A 21,597-nucleotide genomic window follows, 5' to 3' on the forward strand; every position below is an offset into this window, starting at 1 on the left:
GTTGGTTCCAGTCTTGGAGAGTAGCCCAATACGATATGCAAAGTTCATGACGTAATATATGTCTGTATCTGAATAACTGCAACATAACAAACAGGTTTTATACAAGATCATACTCGTGTTCATGACAGCGAAACAAAGCTCCCAACAGATGGCAATATCATATAATATCACACACCCAGACTACCGGTGAAAGGCAATAATCGAAAAGCACATTTAAAAAAATAATAATCATATCAACAGATCAAAATATATCTCCAGCCCTTGACAACTCTTGTAAACAATGCCTGATGTCAGATGTCAAAGAAAAATGTTCCAAAAATGATGTAGTAGATAAAACACCGCAGAAAATAAAATAAAACTACGGGGAAATGATTGCCTTTTAGAGATCTGTTTTGTGTTTTTCCTGATGGAAACGCACCCGGGAGAAGAATCATCATCTCTGTATTTCATATTGTTTATTTTTGGAAAATGAAAATTAGTTTCCTGTGGAAGTGCATTGGAATAGATTTCCTTTGACATCTCTGATTCAGAAATTGACATGGCAATTAATGCAATACGTCTCAGGATTGACGGAGGTAACATTTTTTGAAGAAAATTACTTCAATGGCATTCCAAAGTAATAATTATTTTCCTATAAGAGTGCACATAATGATATGATTGTAACACCTTTCACTAAACCGAAATGTTTCACAACCACACCACCAATAAACGTAAGCGATTTAAAATAAAATATGCAACGTCTTTTGAAGTCATAGATGATGGGTAATGGAATTGTGTATTTAAATGACAAATTTATTTTTTTTAGTTTGTATAAAAGAACATATAAACATACATACATATCTATCAGACTAGCAGGACGAAATCGACCATGTACGTGGCGGCGCGTCGTCGTCAAACCGAGTTACTACTGAAGTCTACTTATAGCTTTAGGTGGAGATAGGGAGCGCGTAGTCAGTAACGAACATTGATTGCAAGAGTTGCCTGCTTCTGTAAGTCAACATTTCTTATACTCTCTATAACATGGATTGTTTGGAGCTCTCTGTTCCCATATCTGTAACGTGGTTGCTAGGTTTTGCAGCACCTGAGAAATAAGGTATTATGTTTTAAACTGTATAAAATGAAATAAATGATTTAAGATTCAGTAAGTGTTTGTTTACAGAAAAAAAAAATGCATGTTGATAATTTCAAAATATACAATGTATTTTATCTATTGTAAGTAAAATCGAAAAATGTGTCATATACATGTGTCACAAATATTTTTATTCTTAATAATTTATTAATTATGATTTCTCAAAGACAGTTATCTTCAATGGCAACGGGAAAAATCAAACATTGGACTAATGATACGTCGTTGAACATTGTCTAATCTATATTCATTTGACTTGGAAACAATCAATTCCATCTTCTGGATTTTTTTTTGATTTTTTATTGACTCAAATGCAAAATTTAAAAGCCACTGGTCTTTTGAGGGGAATAGAAATAATTAATAGTGATCTTAAAAGCAGACATTTGATAGTTTTAACAATAGTAATTTAGATCGTTTTTCAAAACAAGTCTCGGCAATTTCTTCCCCAATTTATGTGTTTTGTTGTTTTATCACAGAGTACAGCGTACTTCGCAGTAGAAGAAACGGTCGCGGGTGATGGTTACCTATGGCAATGTCTTACTGGTCCTTGGCAATTGATCATGGAATTACCTGTATAAAGATAATTGGCAAGTTGTGAGTATGAGCAAGGATTCCATCGGAGATATGCTATCACATGACGGAGTGATATCTGTCAACATGTCCCAAGATTCCACAACAATGTCGGTTTTGGACGTAGCCAAAGATTTAAACAGAAGCAACTTGACAAACTCGAAGTTCTTTATTAAGAACCATTACCTCAGTCCTATCAACCCATACCATCCATTCGCATGGCCCCTGGATGTAGCGGTGGTGTTCATTATTCTATATTCCCTGACCACGTTGTTGGCTATTGTCGGAAACATAACAACTATCATTGTTTTTACCAAAGGTAAACGGTCAAAGACAGACATTAGACCTTTTTTATTGAATCTGGCATTTTCGGATTTAATCATGGCTATATTTTGTATCCCATTTACTTTCACCCACGAACTTCTGGGGACCTGGGTGTTTTCAATCCCTATGTGCCCTATCGTCGTGTTTCTACAAACTGTATCTGTCTCGGCTAGTGTCTCAACCAATATGGTGGTTGGCATCGACCGTTTTCATGCAATAGTCTCCCCTTTGAAATCCCACAATGCAACACCTCGATATAAAATCATTATATTGTGCATATGGATATTTGCTGTATCCTTAAGTGCTGTCCAGTTAAAAGTCTGTGAAACCACGAACAAAAACGGAAGCATAGTGTGTGACGAAGAGTGGCCGGATGACGGATTACGGATCGCCTACTCCGTTCTCGTGTTGGTGTTGACTTACGTGATTCCGTTGCTAATCCTGGCTGTAACTTACTCCATTGTTAGCTGTATTCTGTGGAAGAGAAAAACTCCCGGAAATGCCGACGCTCAAAGGGACTCCTACCAAATCAAGTCGAAAAAGAAGGTAAGTAAACGAAACACAAATACTGATAATACATGAAGTTCTATCAATGGTTTAATCAAAGATCTTTAAAAACGGAAATATGTGCCGACAAATTTTGTACAAAAACTTTTTTTTTAATTCCAGTGAGTTAAAGTGTGTCACTACATTGATGTTGCACACATACTGCACTTTTTTCTTTTTTCATCAAGTTGCTATCCACAATTTTTTAGTATGTCCTTAGTGTGAAAAGTCTCTTCTCTTATTTCCTCTGGGAGGGCACCAACAAACTATTCTATTAATACATTTGACTAACTGAGGATTTGTTCACACTACACTATATTCTATATAGTCAGTTTAGCACCACCAGATCTTTTCAATGTGTGCAATGATAATATACTAACCCTACTTTTATTAATTTCGTATTCTTAAAACCATGCTTATCCCAATAAAAATGCACGATATGTTGATGTCATTTAAATGGATTTGGAGGGGGGGGGGGTTACAAAATTTTTCAATTATCACATTACGTAACGGACAGTACGTCGGTCTATAGAGACGTTACACACAATACTGGTATAACCGGGAAGTTTTATAGAGACGTTACATACAATACTGGTATAACCGGGAAGTTTTGTAGAGACGTTACACACAATACTGGTATAACCGGGAAGTTTTATAGAGACGTTACACACAATACTGGTATAACCGGGAAGTTTTATAGAGACGTTACACACGATACTGGTATAACCGGGAAGTTTTATAGAGGCGTTACACACAATACTGGTATAACCGGGAAGTTTTATAGAGACGTTACACACAATACTGGTATAACCGGGAAGTTTTATAGAGACGTTACACACAATACTGGTATAACCGGGAAGTTTTATAGAGACGTTACACACAATACTGGTATAACCGGGAAGTTTTATAGAGACGTTACACACAATACTGGTATAACCGGGAAGTTTTATAGAGAGTTACACACAATACTGGTATAACCGGGAAGTTTTATAGAGACGTTACACACAATACTGGTATAACCGGGAAGTTTTGCGTATATTGTTTCTACGTTCATTGTTTTGTATCAACATGTAAAATTTTATGATTTTATGCACTTTTCTTTGTATAATTATTATTTGCGACTTAGTCTCTACATGTTGAAGAAACTCCTTAAACCAACAAAATGGCCTTTTAAGAGAAATAAACTTTAGGAACCTCTTTCGCAGAAAAATCTGAAGTCGCGCAGTGGTTTTATAATAAAATTACATGTGACGACATTTTGTGCAGAAAAAGAGAGGTGTCGCAAAAAATGGGGGTGGGGGTTTGAATCCAGTGGAATGCTTACCACAATACCACAAGCAATGTAAGCATACCAACCACAACAACTACCATAATTAACCACTTTTCGTCCGTGTATTCCGGTTTTCCCACATGCACATCAATGACACTCTTCGCCCCAACATCCAAGTGGACGAGTGACGTTAATAATTATAGTAGAAATTGTTAATCGTCGTAAAATAAAGTTTTGGGATGGATTCTTCTCATATCTGTTGGATGCGTTAAGTTGTTATATTTCGTATTCAACAAATATAGAATATAAACATTCGTTTGACACAAAGAAGTTGTGTGTCAAGGTCAATTTAAGGTCACACTCCTTTCATATTTTAAAAAAGACATTGGAATTCAATTAGAGCAGATATGAATTGTATACACTTGCGATTCATTACAAATTATATCTTAATTTGCAGCATAATCAATTTATATGAACTTATCACTGCCTGTTCGCTTATCAGAACTGATAAACACTGATAAAAGATAAACCGAATTTCCTCTAATGATATTTGCATATTGATCGCTATTTCTGTCATACTTTTATAACTTAGATTTTTTTTCCAAAGTTTGTATACGAGAACATTGGTGTAATAAGACTTACTCAAATTTTTCTAAGAAAAAGATTAGTAGGGAATTTAAGTGGCTCCCAGAGGGGTAGCAAATTTTAAATATCATACAAATTTACTATAATATAGTCTCCGGCCTATAAATCAAATTTTCCAGATCGACCCCTCTTAGCGATAAATGTTACAACTGGAAGTAAGAAATAGTGATGTGGTTCCGTGTAAAAGAAGTGTTGCACCAAGTTCAAATTCATTTATTTTCACTCGCACCATCCATCAGTGGTACATGAGGTACAATTACGAATAACAGATAATGGTAAGTCGTCTTAATGAATCGTGAATATATAAAACGAAATACGAATAATAAGAGAAAATACAAGAGATACACATGCTATATCTACAAAGGAAAAGAAAAAGTAAGAGATATAAGTTATGGAGGACAGACTGCATCATAAAGTTTAGTTATGAAGACTCTCTTAGTTTGACATTATCTCACAAAACTTAAGTACATTTGGCTTATTACAAAATCTGGGATGTAAAAACTTTTCCCTGATACCGAAGCGGGAACTTCCCTAATCGGAGCTCCGTGCCAGCACTCGTGACGTAGAACTGACCTTCATCTATATTTATACTCTTATTGCGTATTTGCCATTTAATTAAATACATGTAGGATTCCCCAGTACAAAAGGCAAGCCTAATACATTTTAGTGTTAATACATTATACATGTAGTCTAAACATAATTTTTGAAAATGTGAAAATTAAATTGTCTTTTCCCCTTCTGAGTGTCAAATACAATGTACACGGTTACATGTTACGAGTGTATCAAATATTTAATATCTATACTACTACAGTCTAAAAGCTCTTACATTTAATATCTATACTACTACAGTCTAAAAGCTCTTACATTCGCATGTATTATTTTCTACCAAAAGTTGGCAACTGTACATGACTCTAACCACAAAACAAAATATGGGAAGTTTAATACGCATTAATAAAGTTCAACATAATTTCAACATTGCATGCACTTGAAAACATTGATTCACTATAGCAATTTGCTATTGGAATACATATCATCTTATCCACTGAAACTGTTTAATGGTTATTTACCTTGTTCGGCCTTAAAGTTTTTCTTTCAAAGCTTTGCAAAGTTTACAACGGTTTTTCGTAAAAGGCGCCATGCCTTAGTCAACACCTTTCACTATGAAAAACATACAAGTCTTGACTATTAAAACACATGTATTGCATGCTGTATTCGGCGTGTTTGTTGCGAGTCCTATTCCCAAACTAAACAGTGTCCAGGATGGAAGCTTATTTCAAACTCGGCACATTGTAATAAACAGAGATTTGATATGAAACATTTATAAAAACTAGAAGTGTGTTTCAATTAAGAAAGAAATCAAGATGGAAAACGTAATATTAAAATAAAATGTGTTCTTGAGGGATTCTAACCCGGTCGTTTTAAAAAAGAAAACATCTTTACAAATAAAAGTCGATGACTTACAGTTACCCACTGAATAATCCAGCTCCGGCAATTACATCGCTTGGGGTCGAATTTACTACTCGACCCCAGGCGATGCAACTATTACTGTAATCCAGTAGACCATATTACGAAGGAAAATTAACGTACAGATGAAGGTGAAGAAAATAATATCAATGAAGTAGTTTCGATTTTTGGATTTTACAAAAAATGCCCCGTGAAACAGATTTTCAAAGCGATATTCTTTTAGTGGAAAACTCGAAGAACATCTTCATGCTATATTTATTTTGTTTAACGGGGGCAGTTTTTATGAAATTCGGGGATACCCCTTCATTTTAACGCTAAAAATCATGTAAATCGCTTATTGCTTGATTTAAACTCGAATTATTTTGGATAATTTTTGTCAATACACGTCTTTTAAACTTATTTTCAAAAATGTTTGAATCAAGACAGAAGTTTCGATTGGTTTTATCATATATCTAAATAACTTAATTTTATCGATCTTTCATGCAACACCTTTAGGGATATTAACATGAAGACGTGCAACACCTTCTTTTTGAACATAAATTCATGTATTTAAACTGTTCAAACCAGGGGCGGATCCAGGAGTTGCGGTTAGGGGCTACTTAATGAGACGGGGGGGGGGGGGGGGGGGGGCTGGAAAGATTTTGTCATTTATTTCTCCGAGAGTGGAATAAATTATTGCTTCTTTTATCTTTTCCATTTCTCACAAGAGACTCCGATGTACCTTAAATTTGAACATTTTAAGGGGGGGGGGGGCAGCCGTGAATCTAATCACCACTTTACATTGAAATATAGATATACAAACAGATGGTCCATACAAAATAACAAGTAAAATATGCCTTTAAAAATATAAAGAAATAGAGTGTTACTATACGCGTTAAGCATGGGAATTCGAGGACCGGGAACACGTTTTTATTTTACTTTATGAATGTAAATACTTTTTTTTTTCAAATTGTTGGGCATAATGTTTTAAAGTAAATATTTATTTGTTTAGATGTTTAACAATATTTCTTGTTGCACCAAAGTGCAGTTAAGTATACAGTGTATATAATAGAATTCATCTCCAATTTCTTGTAAATTACAATGAGTATATATTCTGTCCCCTCTTGCCAATTAAGCCCAACGTCCACTTTCAACAGGTATATGGTGATAACATGTTTGAAATCTGCAGAATTGAATTACATAAGTGTTGGATAAAAACTTCGGATAGTTTTCAAACTTAAGTTCTTCGTATATTCTTTGATGTAATGCTATGAATGAATGTTGAAGAGTAGATTGCCAATTTGTCAGAATTGATCAAATAGCGTAAATTTGACTTTCACCTTCCACTTTGGATGGCATTGGATTTCATCAAGCCGGATTTTGAACGTCCACAAGAGTTCAAAATATTTTTAACATTTTCAATCCAACCAAATTTTCCTCGTGCTACTTGGTTTATGATCCTGTCTAATTCATAAAGAAAATTTGGAAAAAGAATTTTTTTTCTGCTCCAGAAAGTTGATATATTTGACCGCCTTATTACAGAAATAACCAACACACTAGTATAGGTTTATCTCTCGTCGTTTGGGTTTTCAAAATGATTCCAAAGCTGTAAATTAACTCCGATTTAAAAGAAGCCACTTTCTGTGCGCTCACAAAATGTCTCGGATGACATTTTCACGTCATATTTTGACTCGACGTTCGGTGACATCAATAGTGTGCGTGAAGTCAAACGAATGGAGGAAGAATTGACACGATGCAATCAGCATCATTTCCTTAATGAACACACGTGATACGGGTCTCGTATAACTTTAATGGTTGTCTTGAAAATTTTCAGACGTTTCATGCTTGATTGATTGTAGTTTGCTTGACATCTCTCTCGATAATTTTTCACTCATACGGAGACGTCACAAAGACCAGTGAAGGGCTTCAAATTTAGGTCTTTACTCGGCGCTTATGGCCTTTGAGGGTTCTTTAGCGTGCTACACCTACTGCGACACGGGACATCAGTTTTTAAAATCATCTCCGAGGACCCGTAACATTCACACCTGATGCCAAGCGTTTGACGATGGAACTGTCACTACCTGTTTTAACGACTCAGGTTTGTCGCGGCCGGGATTCGAACCCCGGCCTTCCACATGCAGGGCGAACGCTCTAACCTCTAGGCTGAAGCTGCTAAAATTTGAAGTTTCAATGTTACCATAAACTCCGGGAGAAAATTGTTATTAGTTATCATTCTTGACGATGAGCAAGTATATAAAAGATGAAACATTTGAAAACATATCAATAGGCATTATATATCATTCAATATTTTTAAGAATTGTATTTCTAGTAAAAATCGAAGGGCGACAAATCGTACCTAGTCGAATCTTTTAAAGTTGGAAAAACCTTAAGGGGACATGGACACGATTTGTGCTGAAATTTCTCAAATTTTATTTTTCCATTTTTATTGTTTATAATGCTTAACTGAAGTATTTCTAATGGTCAAACAAAATTTGAATATCAGTTTTTGAGTTACAAGTGAGATACAGCACTCACTATGTTTTGTCATGAAAACAAGGCTCGTGTCATGTTTTTGTTTTCATAGAGATTGCTTCATAGAGAATAGCATATTTAAAACAAAATAAGATACGCCCAACACTAGAAACTATTTAATTATGTTCAGAATTGACTTGTAAATTGAAAATTCTGCTTTAAACGACTTTTTTACTCGTATATTTAACCTGTGTAAACAAAAACATGGCACGAGCCTTGTTTACATAACAAAGAATTATGAGCTCTGTATCTCCCATATATCTCGACAAATGACATTCAAATTTTTGCTGACCATTTATAGAAATAGTTAAACCTTAGTTAAGCATTCTAAACATTAAAATGAATTTAAAAATTTTCAGCTCAAACCGTGTCCATGTCCCTTCAAGGCTATAACATGTTTGGATAAAACATCCTTGATAGATACAATTAAACCCAAAACATCATACAGTTATACAAGACTTTTATCTGTTTTCATGCCCAATATATGACCACGTTCTCGTACCTAAGTGCTGCATTAGGAGAGGTCTTTAGTAGTGCTGTAAATGAGTGTCTAAGCCCCTTCCCCCTCCGTAAAACATCTCTGCTGAAGATATACTACAAGCATTGGGTCATTGGTGTCAAAGCAATTAGTGTCAATCATGTCAGGTAAATATCTAATTTTTGTAGCAATTCATCCACATTTTCATCTTGAGACAGAAAAAAATGACTGTCTATAGGTTTTACATGTGCATGGTGTATATCCTGTAGTACCCTTACATAATACGAGAACAGTTACTAAATTGAGAACCCTTAGTTCATTTTCCTGATTTAAATTTTGATGTTAGAAAACACATTTAGCTTAATTAAGGTTTAATGTCAATCTGACTTGATTTTTCTACACGTCTGGTCTAGTTTACAACCCACTGAATCAATGTTGTATATAAAAAAATGTTTGAATATCTTCATTTCAGTAACAAAAATATCTGTGAAGTGATGGACTCTGACTACGTGTGTTCCAGTTGCTAAGAGCTATTGTCAGGGGTTTTTTTTTCTACGTAAAGAGACATAAATTTCAGTGTAACAAACATGTGAGAATGGTGAAAATGAAAATAGAAAATAACTACTTTCAATTTACATTCTTTATTTTGTTGCTTCATTTAAAAAGTATTTAAAATATTGACTGACATGTCCTCTATTGATGAAAATGATTCGAGCATTATCTCCCTAGATTGAAACATATTAAAAAAAAAACTACTTCATTTCTTGGGGGAAATTAGCTTTGTTCTCCTTAATTAGAGTCACCTGCATCAGGTGTGAGTTATTTGGTTCGCGTACTTTTGCATTCTTTCTGAAAAATGTTTTATATGTAGAAGTAATGTACATGTAAAATAGTGACTGTACATTCATCTAGAAGAATCATGCCAGTTTGACTTAGGTGGTCAACTCCCTTTCAAGGGGCATAGACACGATTTTTGATCGATTGAAATTGACAGCTTTTGTTATAGAAATAAAGATCTTTTATGAATAAGTGGATCATTAATATTTTTACAAAAGATATACTTTGTATTTACATAAAATCCAGCTCCCAAAATCGTGTTTGTCAACACGCATGTCATAACCAGGAAACCCCGTGCGGAAGTGAGAACACCAAGGTTTCTAAAAAGTATATGTCAAAAGCATTCAACATACGTTAATGATAGATCAATTTAGGGAGCAAGCACAAAGAAGAAAGAAGAAAACAAATTCGTTGTAACAGCATTTTTTCACCGAAACTGTCAACTGATAGTCGAGTCACGTGACGTATATAAACGGGGCTCGTGTCTTGATTTGAAAATGAAAAAGTTCAAGTGTCTCAAATATATCTTTACGTCAAATGTTGAATTTAGGTTTGTTGGTATGTTTTTTGTATCAAACTCGTGACCATGCCCCTTTAAACTGTGTACCGCTAAATCATTATCAATTTCAAAAAACTATTGCTAAAAGAATTTCCGATTCATGCAAAGGTTCCCAATAGGGTATATCGTGCGTTTATATAATGGTACCTATCGGGTATATCGTACGTGTTTGAAAGGGTGCCTATAACCCCTATTTATGGATAACTGGTAGGGTGGTGCTCTGTTTGACACAACTGAACACATAACACAGTTTGAGGAATTAGAATGGTCATTTATTAACTAATAAATGACAAAGGATTACACCAAAAAATCATTTAAAACAGTTAAAAATATAACAAACTAAGAACACAATACTGCAATTCATGCTAAGGAATTGTGACTAATAAAACATTACAAAAATGCCACAATCCTAAAAACTACAATATAAAAAATCATAAATACAATATTATGACTAGGAAAAACCTCAAGTTATAAGAGCAGATACTTTGGCAAATTGTATATACAAAAAGTGTCAAAGATGGGGTATCTTCCGCGCAGTCGATACAAAAGCTACTCTCTCGAACCGTGTACATATGTTAACGAGAGTTTTGACGGGGCATACACTAACTCATTCAGACAAACTCTGTGTATATCATGTCCGCATGCTGGTTGTGGCTTAATCTATATATGAAATGAATTAGCCTTTTTTTCATCTTAAGCTGTAGGATGTCTGTAAACAAGAAATTATTTTTGTACATTGAGAGATTTTTTTTTTTCGATTAAGGAATTTTTTTTTTATTGTTGACTGCTTCAACTGTAGATTAATTTCAATTAATGATTTGCCAATACGTGAAAACCCTTTATCTTACGTCAAACATGTGCGTGCCCTCTTGGAAAGGTTAATGAAATGTCACTGGAACTTCACTGTCAATAACTGAAGAACTGGATAGAAACCACAGAATCCACCTCTTTGATAGTTCATCAACTCCCTTCAGCTGCAGACAAATTCCTATTCATGGGCGCTTAGACTTTTTTTTTTTTTACAAGACTTATAGATATCAGAATGAAAACTTTTTGACATTGCGAAAAGTTGTGGAATTATAGTATCTATAATCTTCTCAAGATACAGCTTGGATGTCTTAAGAAGCGAAATCTTCCTTACACGAAACCTCGTTTTCTAGTCGTGTTGTTCTTTCTCAGTTACACTTGATGTAGCTCTGTTGATGACATTGATAAGCATTCTTTGGCCTTTCACATCTTTCTCTACAACCTCACAACCCTTCTATGAACAAGCGACTTCAGACGGTGAACAATAAATCGTGACAGTAGCCTTAATCCACTGAGCAGAGCAGTTATATTTCTGAAACATTGTGCATCATTGTGATATTAGATTACAACACGAATTGAGTTAATATTAGGTCTCTAATGCTTGGCTTAAGAACATAAATATCAGATATCTCACTATCACCGGACCTATAACATTGATTGACCCCTATCGTAATTCTCATTAAGTCACCGATTTCTTCCTCCAAGATTGATACAATTAATCTTTGGTTCGACGAAATTCTGCATATGAGCTTTTCATAAACCGATTTCCCTTAGGAAATATCATGAAGAGATCAGCTATTTTCTATTTTCAGTCGAATATCATGGATAGACACCAAAATGAAAAAAAATATCTATAAATGTTTACTACTGTAAGCATGACCCAACTCCTTCCACTCGCACAGAAGCTGTAGATCGGTCCGAAATTATAAAATAAAAATTGAAGTCCAATTATCTGGGTTTACGTGAATTTACTATACTGCCACAGAGAACGGGTTTGTAACAGAATATAGGGCGGCTATTTCACGTCGTAGTTGTCAGCCATCCTTCGTCATGGCTACAACTAACAGGGGAATAGACGGCTGTTCTGTCGGTGACGGCACTTTAAAAAAAAAATACATTGCATCATGTACATGTTCTTTATGTACAGTATATGCATAGGTGTACGTGTATATGTGTGTGTATGTATGTACATGTTTTTTTCTTTCTTCTTTTTTCCTGTTCTCTTACTCTGAATACTGACTTTGTGTATTGTACTGTAGTATTTGTATTTCTCTATACCCTTTGTTCTACTCTGAATACTGACTTTGTGTATTGTACTGTAGTATTTGTATTTCTCTATACCCTTTGTTCTACTCTGAATACTGACTTTGTGTATTGTACTGTAGTATTTGTATTTCTCTATACATTTTGTTCTACTCTGAATACTGACTTTGTGTATTGTACTGTAGTATTTGTATTTCTCTATACCTTTTGTTCTACTCTGAATACTGACTTTGTGTATTGTATACTGTATTATTTGTATTTCTCTATACCTTATGTTCTACTCTGAATACTGACTTTGTGTATTGTATACTGTAGTATTTGTATTTCTCTATAACTTTTGTTCTACTCTGAATACTGACTTTGTGTATTGTACTGTAGTATTTGTATTTCTCTATACCCTTTGTTCTACTCTGAATACTGACTTTGTGTATTGTACTGTAGTATTTGTATTTCTCTATACCTTTTGTTCTACTCTGAATACTGACTTTGTGTATTGTACTGTAGTATTTGTTTTTCTCTATACCTTTTGTACATTGGTTTATGATAATAAATCATCAGTAATCAACATGAGGCTAAGTTACATCCCATCACCGTTTTCTTCAGTGAAATGGGTATATAGGTAGTCGCAGGTTTGACTGTCTTTTGGGTATATAGGTAGTCGCAGGTTTAACTGTCTTTTGGGTATATAGGTAGTCACAGGTTTGACTTTCTTTTGACATCACAATATCAAGGTGACTGACGACCCCCCCCCCCCCCCCCAAAATTCAAAATATTACATGTAATCAAAATATAACATTGAATGGTTATTTTTTGAAAATCCCGTGGTATGAATGTCGCGTGATAGCAGATAAACTTTCATATCGAACTATCGTCCGTTATGCATTTGTCTGCTCACATACCATGTACCATTAATACTGGATCAGCGTGATTTCTAAAAACGATAGTTCAATTCTTCGATAAAATAAGGACACATGAGACTAAAAAGAAAATGATAATCGATATTTTGTTTTTAATTAAAAAACAGCCAACAAACAACACACGTCATATTTTGACAGTTAAGGTGACTCCACCCTCGTGTGACGTAATAGGTTTGAACAAAATCTTAACCTTGTATATGAATTTCCATTCAATGGGTATTTGTAGGTAAAGTAAAACACTGGAAAAGCTTATACATGTATATTCTATAAATAACCTACATTTTTAAAACAATGGACATGGGCAATAATTCTTATGCTAGTATATTCTCTACTGTATGTCTATTGTATAATAAAGGACACCACAGAGTCATCCACATCTGCTTCATACTTGGATATTTTATTAAAACATATATGTTAACAGCAAAACTAACAACTCAACTTCCAGAAAAACGGAATAACTTCAATTCAGCTTCTCCATCGTCAACTCTCTTTATCTATGTAGCAATATATTCCATTATCACCTACACATAATGTTTATGTCTCCCAACGGATTCGATACGCAAGAGCTTGTTCTGCGTATGATCAGTTTTGAAATCGAGACAGGCTACTGACAAATAAGTGGATGTTAGAAGTGGTCATTAAAGTCAGCATTTCGCAAATTCTATGGTCGTTGCATTATGTAAAACGGTCTAATTTACCAGTACAACCTATCATTGAGTCAAATGCTGTCTGAGGTGTTTAATACTACTTTTCACATTGATTTTTTAAATTACGGATTATTCTGTTTACCTTATTTAGATATAGGACCAACGGTGAGTGTGACCGGTCGACAGGGGATGCTTATTCCTCGAAGGCACTTGATCCCATCTCTGGTACATGTATATCCATGGGACCATGTTTGCCCAACTCTATATTTTGTATTCCTTATAGGAGTTATGAGATTGATCGTTATCATCACCTTTCATTTTTAAACGCAAATTGTACATACCTGTGTGTAAGTGTACCAATCAATTCCCCGCTGGTTTGTCCAGGGGTCCGTCTTCAGTGGCGGATTTAAGGGGGTGCACCTGACGCCCCACCCCCCTTCAAATTCAAGGTAAAGCATGGTATCTTGTTCGAAAGAAAATAACGATAAAAGAAGCTATCATTTTTTCCACTCTAAGAGAAATAAATGACAAGGTGTTTTGATTTATTGTTACTTTATTGGGAGAACTTACATTTCATTCTAAAATTAAAGAAAACCTTAAAATTCGTGCTATTTTATTAATTTCACCTCATTAAAAATGACAGAAAATAGTTAAAATTACATCAGAGGAGACATATTTCTAGCCTTATAAAATTCAGGAGCTACAGGGGCTTCGCCCCCAGGGTCCACCAGGATTTCAACCTGAACCCACTACAGGCCTTTAAGGCGGCCCCCAGACCTGTCTCATGAATTTGCGCCCCAAAAAATAAAGTAGCAGTTTTTAAAACTGTTAAGATTAAAATCTTGTCATTTTAACTAGTCTTGATGAATCTTTATGTTTAACGAAAGAGTGCAATTTTGTGACGTTGACATATACTTATATTATAGTGTATAGAAGAGTGGCAATATATACATTCATTTTTCTTCGATAATTGATTAAATTAAACTATGCTGAGTCGACAGAAATACAGTTTTTCTACTTTGAACCCATAATAGTGCGAGCACAGATCTGCCTTTTGAAAAAGTCATTCAAGCTTTCAAAATACACTGTATATATTTCATACATGTACCTTTTCTGAGGTTTCTGTGATTTTCTATTATTGTATTTAATGATTTCTGTTATTTTTACAATTCTTTCTCAATTTTCACCGTACACAATTAAAGTGTATTCATCTGATGCCTATGTACAAGAATTTAAAGTCTGTTCTATATCTTTAAAGATGGAGGGCGGTAAATGTCTATACTTTATTAGAAACATGTTTCGAATTAAGCACAACCCATTGTCTTGCCTACGAACTATTTCTAAAATACCACCGACTCACTGAAAATTCCAGACTGCATGAACCAATCATCCACCCATCCTAATCGAATTCCTATTGCGGTCATCAAACCAAGAATACTCGGTTACTGTACAACACCAATAGCATTTCAAACCCTCGAAAAGATGAAAATATTGATATTATTAACAATATATGTGCTTTTGATTTAAGGAACCTGAGAGAATATATTATACAAATATACTAGTAAATGACCGTTGATTGTTTAGTATAATTTCAAAATAATTCATTTCTAAATTGATGACTTTTCAAATAAACTCGATTTTTTTTTTGGTTGGAGCAGTCCTGATACGATAGAGACCAATAATGTATCTTTTCTCAAGATAGGTGATCACAAAGTTGCTTGAGGAAAACATCCCATTTGTGTGTGTGTGTGGGGGGGGGGGGGGGGTCCAAACAGTGTTGATGAATTTGTTTCCACGAAGAATACCTACTTGTCCTTTGATTAATAAAAGCCTTTGTCGCAATCACAATATTCAGTACTTACGAACCGAATGCTGAGGATGTTTGTTTTGTGTGAGTTTACAAATAAAGAAAGCAGACATAGGGACCGCGGCGGGTGTGACCGGTCGACAGGGAACGCTTACTTCAGGGGTCTGTGTTTGCCCAACTCTTTGTTTATATGTTGTTTTAATCCACATTTAAAAAAATTCACCCATGCTCTTTATCGTCGCCAGTTGTAGGTGAAGTGACAAATTTTGACGAATGCATGGCGTTTAAGGCCATACTACGTCGCTGTGATTGTATGTAGACACTTAGAGGGATAATACGGAAATATATGGGGTCTTAGAGGGATACTACTGAAACATATGGGGTTCTTGAAAAAAATCATATTGGGCTCGGCTTACGCCTCGCCCAATATGTTTTTTTTCGAGGACCCATATAATTATTTCTGTATTATCCCTCTAAGTGTCTACATAACGAAATTATCCGTTGACATTATTCATTATTTATGCTTTTCTAATTTACATGTACAACATGTAAATGGCTGGAAGGTATGTATTTTTGAGATGTTTTATCAAACGTACAAGAATGAAAACGTGGCCGTAACATTTAAAACATCAACGGCGGGATAAAAACAAGTTTTTCAACAAACTGTAAATTCTAAACTGAACTAATATAGAATTCGTATACCTATGACGTTATAATATGCGCTAACTTCCCACAATCGGATCACGCGCTCGTCCTTTTCCATAACCGGTTACGGAAATAGCCGAGTACTTATTATTTTCCAGTGACAGAATATATGTATTGTCGTGACATCATAGTAGATATATGTGGTCAGTAAGCCACGTGAAAGGGGCATATTGGCGATATTAGGTTAGTAAGAGGCATAATATCGTTGCATATAGTATTGATTTCAGCCAATGAAATTCCCAGATTTTTATCAGAGGCAAGATACTGCTCTTTATCGTGCTAATGCCTACCGTGACAAAGGACCTCCGTTAGAAGGACATATCTGATCCCGGATGCATGGCGAAGGAACAGCCACTATGTATGTTAACTGTGTTAAGTTTGAATTTGCGGCGGATCGAAAATCGAACCGGAGACCTCCGGGTTACGAAGCAAGCGCCCTAAACACTAGGCTATAAAAAGGTGAACTGTAAATCTTTTGGAGTAACAACCAAGCATTCACTTTTTAAAAATATCTTTGATGAGGTTCTTTGTCCCGTCGAGAATTTTTCACTCGTATTGAAACGTCATCAGCTGTAAGTGAAGTACCTCAAATTTAGACCCATGCTTAACGCTCAGTCTGACATAGCACTGGACCGTAGCAGTGAGGGTTCTTTAACGTGCCAACGCCTGTCGCGACACGGGACCTCCGTTAAAAGGTCATATCCGAAGGACCCGTGATTCTCACTTCTAAATGGCGAGTATTTGGCGAAGGAGCAATCACTTCCTATGTTTACGGCGGCCATGACACGAGCGGGGCTCGAACTCTAGACTTCGCGGTTACGAAGCGAACGCCCTACCACTAAGCTACCGCGACAGGTCTTGAGCAATTGATATTACACATGTAATTTGCACTTTTATTTAAAAATAGTTTCTTAGTTTAAATGATTTTGTATGATAGTAAATAATTTTATTATTATTCGTAATACTGTACATTTAATAAATATATTTCTTTTTATTTTCGCCCTTATCCAAAGTGGGCGAAATAAAAAAAATGGAGGAATTTAAACTCATTACTGAATGGCATTGGACGACCTAAAAACAGGATGGAATTGTTTTTAATAAATCGTCTGGACAAAATTCACTGATACATTACATTTCTTCTACCAACTATAACGATGTGCTATAAACCAATGGTAATGGGTTTGATTTTTTATGATATCCCTTGATATCTAAATCAACCCAACTGTCTGTCCGAAACAAATTCCAAAACGCTCACTAATCATAACACTTGCATTATACAGATTTATTTCCTCGAGAAAATGGTTTCTAAGATAAGTCAGAATACAACACGTTTTAGTGCGGGTTTTTTTTAATTTCATTTTTTGTTTCGGCTTTACGATTAGAGAAAAATCTGTATTGCTGCCTCACTAGGACAGATGCATAAGAACCAAGAACAATTCATATGGGAATAGAAATTGGATAAAATACTTTCCCTTAATGGGTTATTATTGGTCATTTCCAATCTTCTCTGGAAATTCTTATTATTGAATATTTTTTTTCAAGTTTGTATATTCTAAAAGATATATTGGACGTATCGAGATGACGAACATGAATTTAAGGATGGTAATAAATCATGTATTTTTGCTCGTCTGTTTCTCTGTCATTTCAACAAAGCTCCACAGTTCACTGAATGAACACGCTTACGTAGATGACTGGCGAAATGGACATGTCCGATGTGCCTTGAGAATTTCACTTGTGACGTTCTCAGCATTATTGTTAATCTAGTCATCAATATCCCTTCATTCATCATTTGTTGATATACAAATTAAATTAACAGAAATTCACTATTTTGGCATGCAAGTCATGTGAATATGAAGATCAGTTTATTGAGTTGGATCTGTAGCTGCAGAGCTTTTACGCGTTAGAATGAGTTTCTGTTGTAACCTTTTCCTCCAGATTCTGTAATGACACGAGACTCTAGGAAATGTATTGAGGAGAATACCTCTAACAGGACACGTATCTTTAACAGGACACGAAGTTCCGTAAGGATCCGGGTTAGAATAGGTCCTCAGTATCCCTTGCTTGTCGTAAGAGGCGACTGAATGGGGCGGTCCTTCGGGTGAGATCGTAAAAACCGAGGTACCGTGTCACAGCAGGTGTGGCACGATAAAGATCCCTCCCTGCTCATAGGCCGTAAGCGCCGAGCATAGGCCTAAATTTTGCAGCCCTTCATGACCGGCAATGGTGACATCTCCATATGAGTAAAAATATTCTCGAGAGGAACGTTAAACAATATTATATACAATCACTCTAACATGACACGTTAAAAGTCACACAACCGTTGGCAGTAACTCAGTGGTAGAGCGTTCGCTTCGTAACCGGGAGGTTGTGAATTCGAGTCCCGCTCGTGCCCTGGCCGCATCAAACCTAAGACGTTTAAGGAAGTTGGCTCCTGAGCATTTGAGCACAACTGCGCAGGTTGCTACAATTAAGTAAAAATTTAATGGTTCAATACTGATCCCATTGGTGCAAATATATTACACTGTAGACATCTATTACGAAATCCTTTCCAGTTAAAAAATTCTGTGTCAATTCAAATGTTGAAAGGGTTTGACAGAGACTATATTTTGTGGCGGAAGGATTGATTAATCAAAAAGTTCTATATCTGCGTGATATTACAGTTTCTGATTCATCAAATATATCTTCTATTTTTATACTCCTATACGTGTATTTCAGTTTTATAATGTATGATGCAAGTAGTTGAGACTTGGAACTAGATCAAATGTTGTTTATGGTTGATATATTTTTTTTCCATATAGAACACCCATTCAAATTTAAATTGATTTACTTGAAATTTTGTATAAAAATTCAATATTTTCGCCAATAATTTAAAAAATTTGGTCACCAACCCCCACTTTTTAAAGTTCTATTTTGAATTTTTAGACAAGACCTTGAAAATTATGTGAAGTTTTAGAAATTGACATAACTCATAATATGTCTCTTTAAACTCTCAAATTTGATATGAATATTGTAGTATATCAAGTGCTAAAAGGTCATTATTTAATTCCATTACTTGTATTAAACTTCTTTTTATCTGTATTGTTAGAAGACATGTTAATGTATCTATTTTATGTGATGATTGATTTCTGTTGCTTATATTGTGTTGACATCAACAGACAAATCAAGTTCAATTGAATAAATTTTAAGTGCAAAAAGGTCATGTTTAGCTCCATAACAAGCATTGCAACCCCAGTTTTTCTTTTCAGTTTCCTAATTCTCCTTCAAGGTAGAAATTAAAAATACACTTCCCAAAAATTGACATTGCTCCAAATGTCAGGTGCGAACCTTTTTAACATAGGTAGTGATTGCTCCTTTGCCAAACGCTCGGTATTTAAAAGTGAGAATCACAGGTCTTTCAGATATGACCTTGAAATCGGAGGTCCCGTGTCGCGACAGGCGTTGGCACGATAAAGAACCCTCACTGCTACAGCCCTGAGCGCTAAGCATGGGTCTAAATAGGTGATACTTCGCCTACAGCTGGTGACGTCTCAATATGAGTGAAAATTTCTGGACGGGACGTAAAACAAACAATCAATCAATCAAACTTAATTTATTAAAACCCTATACACCTTGTGACCTTACAATGCAAGTCTACAAGCCACCCGAACCTGTATCCCATTCCCATGCTCTCAATAATAACAGCTGATATCACTACTACAAAATATGTAATATGTGGCGTCAAAAGTGGCCTTTGATCAAATACATACCACCCGGAAGTGACGTAATACATGTATATCGATTTACATTATGAGTGACTTCGGTTTGTAACTGAGAACGAACCCGGGCTACACGAGTTGCAACGGAACGAATAGAGTTTCTGACGTATTGTGGCATTTAAGGTAGTACTCTACATCGTCATAATGGCTGACTTCCTGTAAAAACATGGATGAAAAAATCGATATCAGCAATATTTGACTTTTCCTTTACGATTTCAATACCTAGCCGAGTAGCTCAGTGGGTTTGAATACCGACTGCTGAACTGTAGGTCGCAGGTTCGAATCCAGCAGGGGTTTTAATTTTTTTCCAGATTACTTTCTATTAAAACTGTATTTTTTGACAAAATAAAGTAAATTTGAAAATTTTCAACTTCAAAATATTGTTGTACATATCCTCCACTTTTCATCCACATCAAATTTCTCTGGTGTAGCATACCTCCTTAAACTTTCTCCAACTAATTGGCGGATTAGAGAGAGAGGGGGGGGGGGGGGGGGGGGGCAGCCGGCACGCGCCCCCCTAAAATTTTCAAATATTATGTAAATCGTGGTATCTTCTTTAGAAAAATGTACTAAACGATAAAAGAAGCAATAATTTCTTCCACTCCCGGAGAAATAACTGACAAAATCTTTTGATTTCTTGAATTACTTGATTATGATGTAACGGATGTAAGAAATGACATTTTAAAAACATGTTTCTTAATACAAAGTTGTCAATCAGTTAATCCTTTGTGTCGAGAACAAGTTGTTGGTTTTTTGCTTTTACTTCTTTTTTTAAACTTTATTTTCTTTAATTATTTTAAGGATCACAAACAAATATGATAGTTTTTATACTTGTATTCCCAAAGAACGTTGTAGCTGACAAGCGGCGAAAGTAGCTGAAACAATAAAATTATAGCGAGAGAGAAGCATTTAATACAACGGTAATCACTAAAATTTCATACGAGTTTAATCTTTAGCTTTGACGTCATTGAAATATGAAATAACCCCCATATAATCGTTCTCTCTCTCTCAGCTCTATAGGTAATTCATCGGAAAGTCTCTCTCTCTCTCTCTCTCTCTCTCTCTCTCTCTGTAGAGTAAGGTAGTTATTGATCAGTACTTTACATCTGTCCTTCTCGAAGCGATGGACTCTTTAATTTTCACTTGGCTGAAATTCCGTAGCATCAAAGCTCATCTACTTCATTTCCTCTCATTAGAAAATTCTTTCTAGCAAGTTTTTGGTGAAACATTTGGATGTGATATTAATGAAGTATGTCGTGTATGACTCCCCGACATATCATGGAATGAATGATTAGTAATCATGACACGTATTTGGGAAAAAATACTTGTACAATCTATCTTAAGAACTAGGTCGAATCTTGTAATG

General features: G+C 35.2%; 1 protein-coding gene across 2 annotated transcripts in view; it reads left to right on the plus strand.

Annotated features, from left to right (window-relative positions):
* Positions 1–842: 842 nt before the first annotated feature.
* LOC125670577 (tachykinin-like peptides receptor 86C) overlaps positions 843–21,597 on the plus strand; it is a 47,043-nt gene continuing 26,288 nt past the window's right edge. The window contains exons 1-2 of one of the 2 annotated variants that reach the window (XM_048905811.2): positions 843–989; positions 1,603–2,566. In XM_048905811.2, the coding sequence (XP_048761768.1) occupies positions 1,727–2,566 (840 nt within the window). In that variant the 5' untranslated portion in view covers positions 843–989; positions 1,603–1,726. Of the gene's footprint in view, positions 1,094–1,602; positions 2,567–21,597 lie in introns of both variants that reach the window. The other variant, XM_048905810.2, reaches the window with a different exon arrangement.

This window comes from Ostrea edulis, chromosome 4, assembly GCF_947568905.1.
Source record: "Ostrea edulis chromosome 4, xbOstEdul1.1, whole genome shotgun sequence".
Classification (NCBI taxonomy): Eukaryota; Metazoa; Mollusca; class Bivalvia; order Ostreida; family Ostreidae; genus Ostrea; species Ostrea edulis.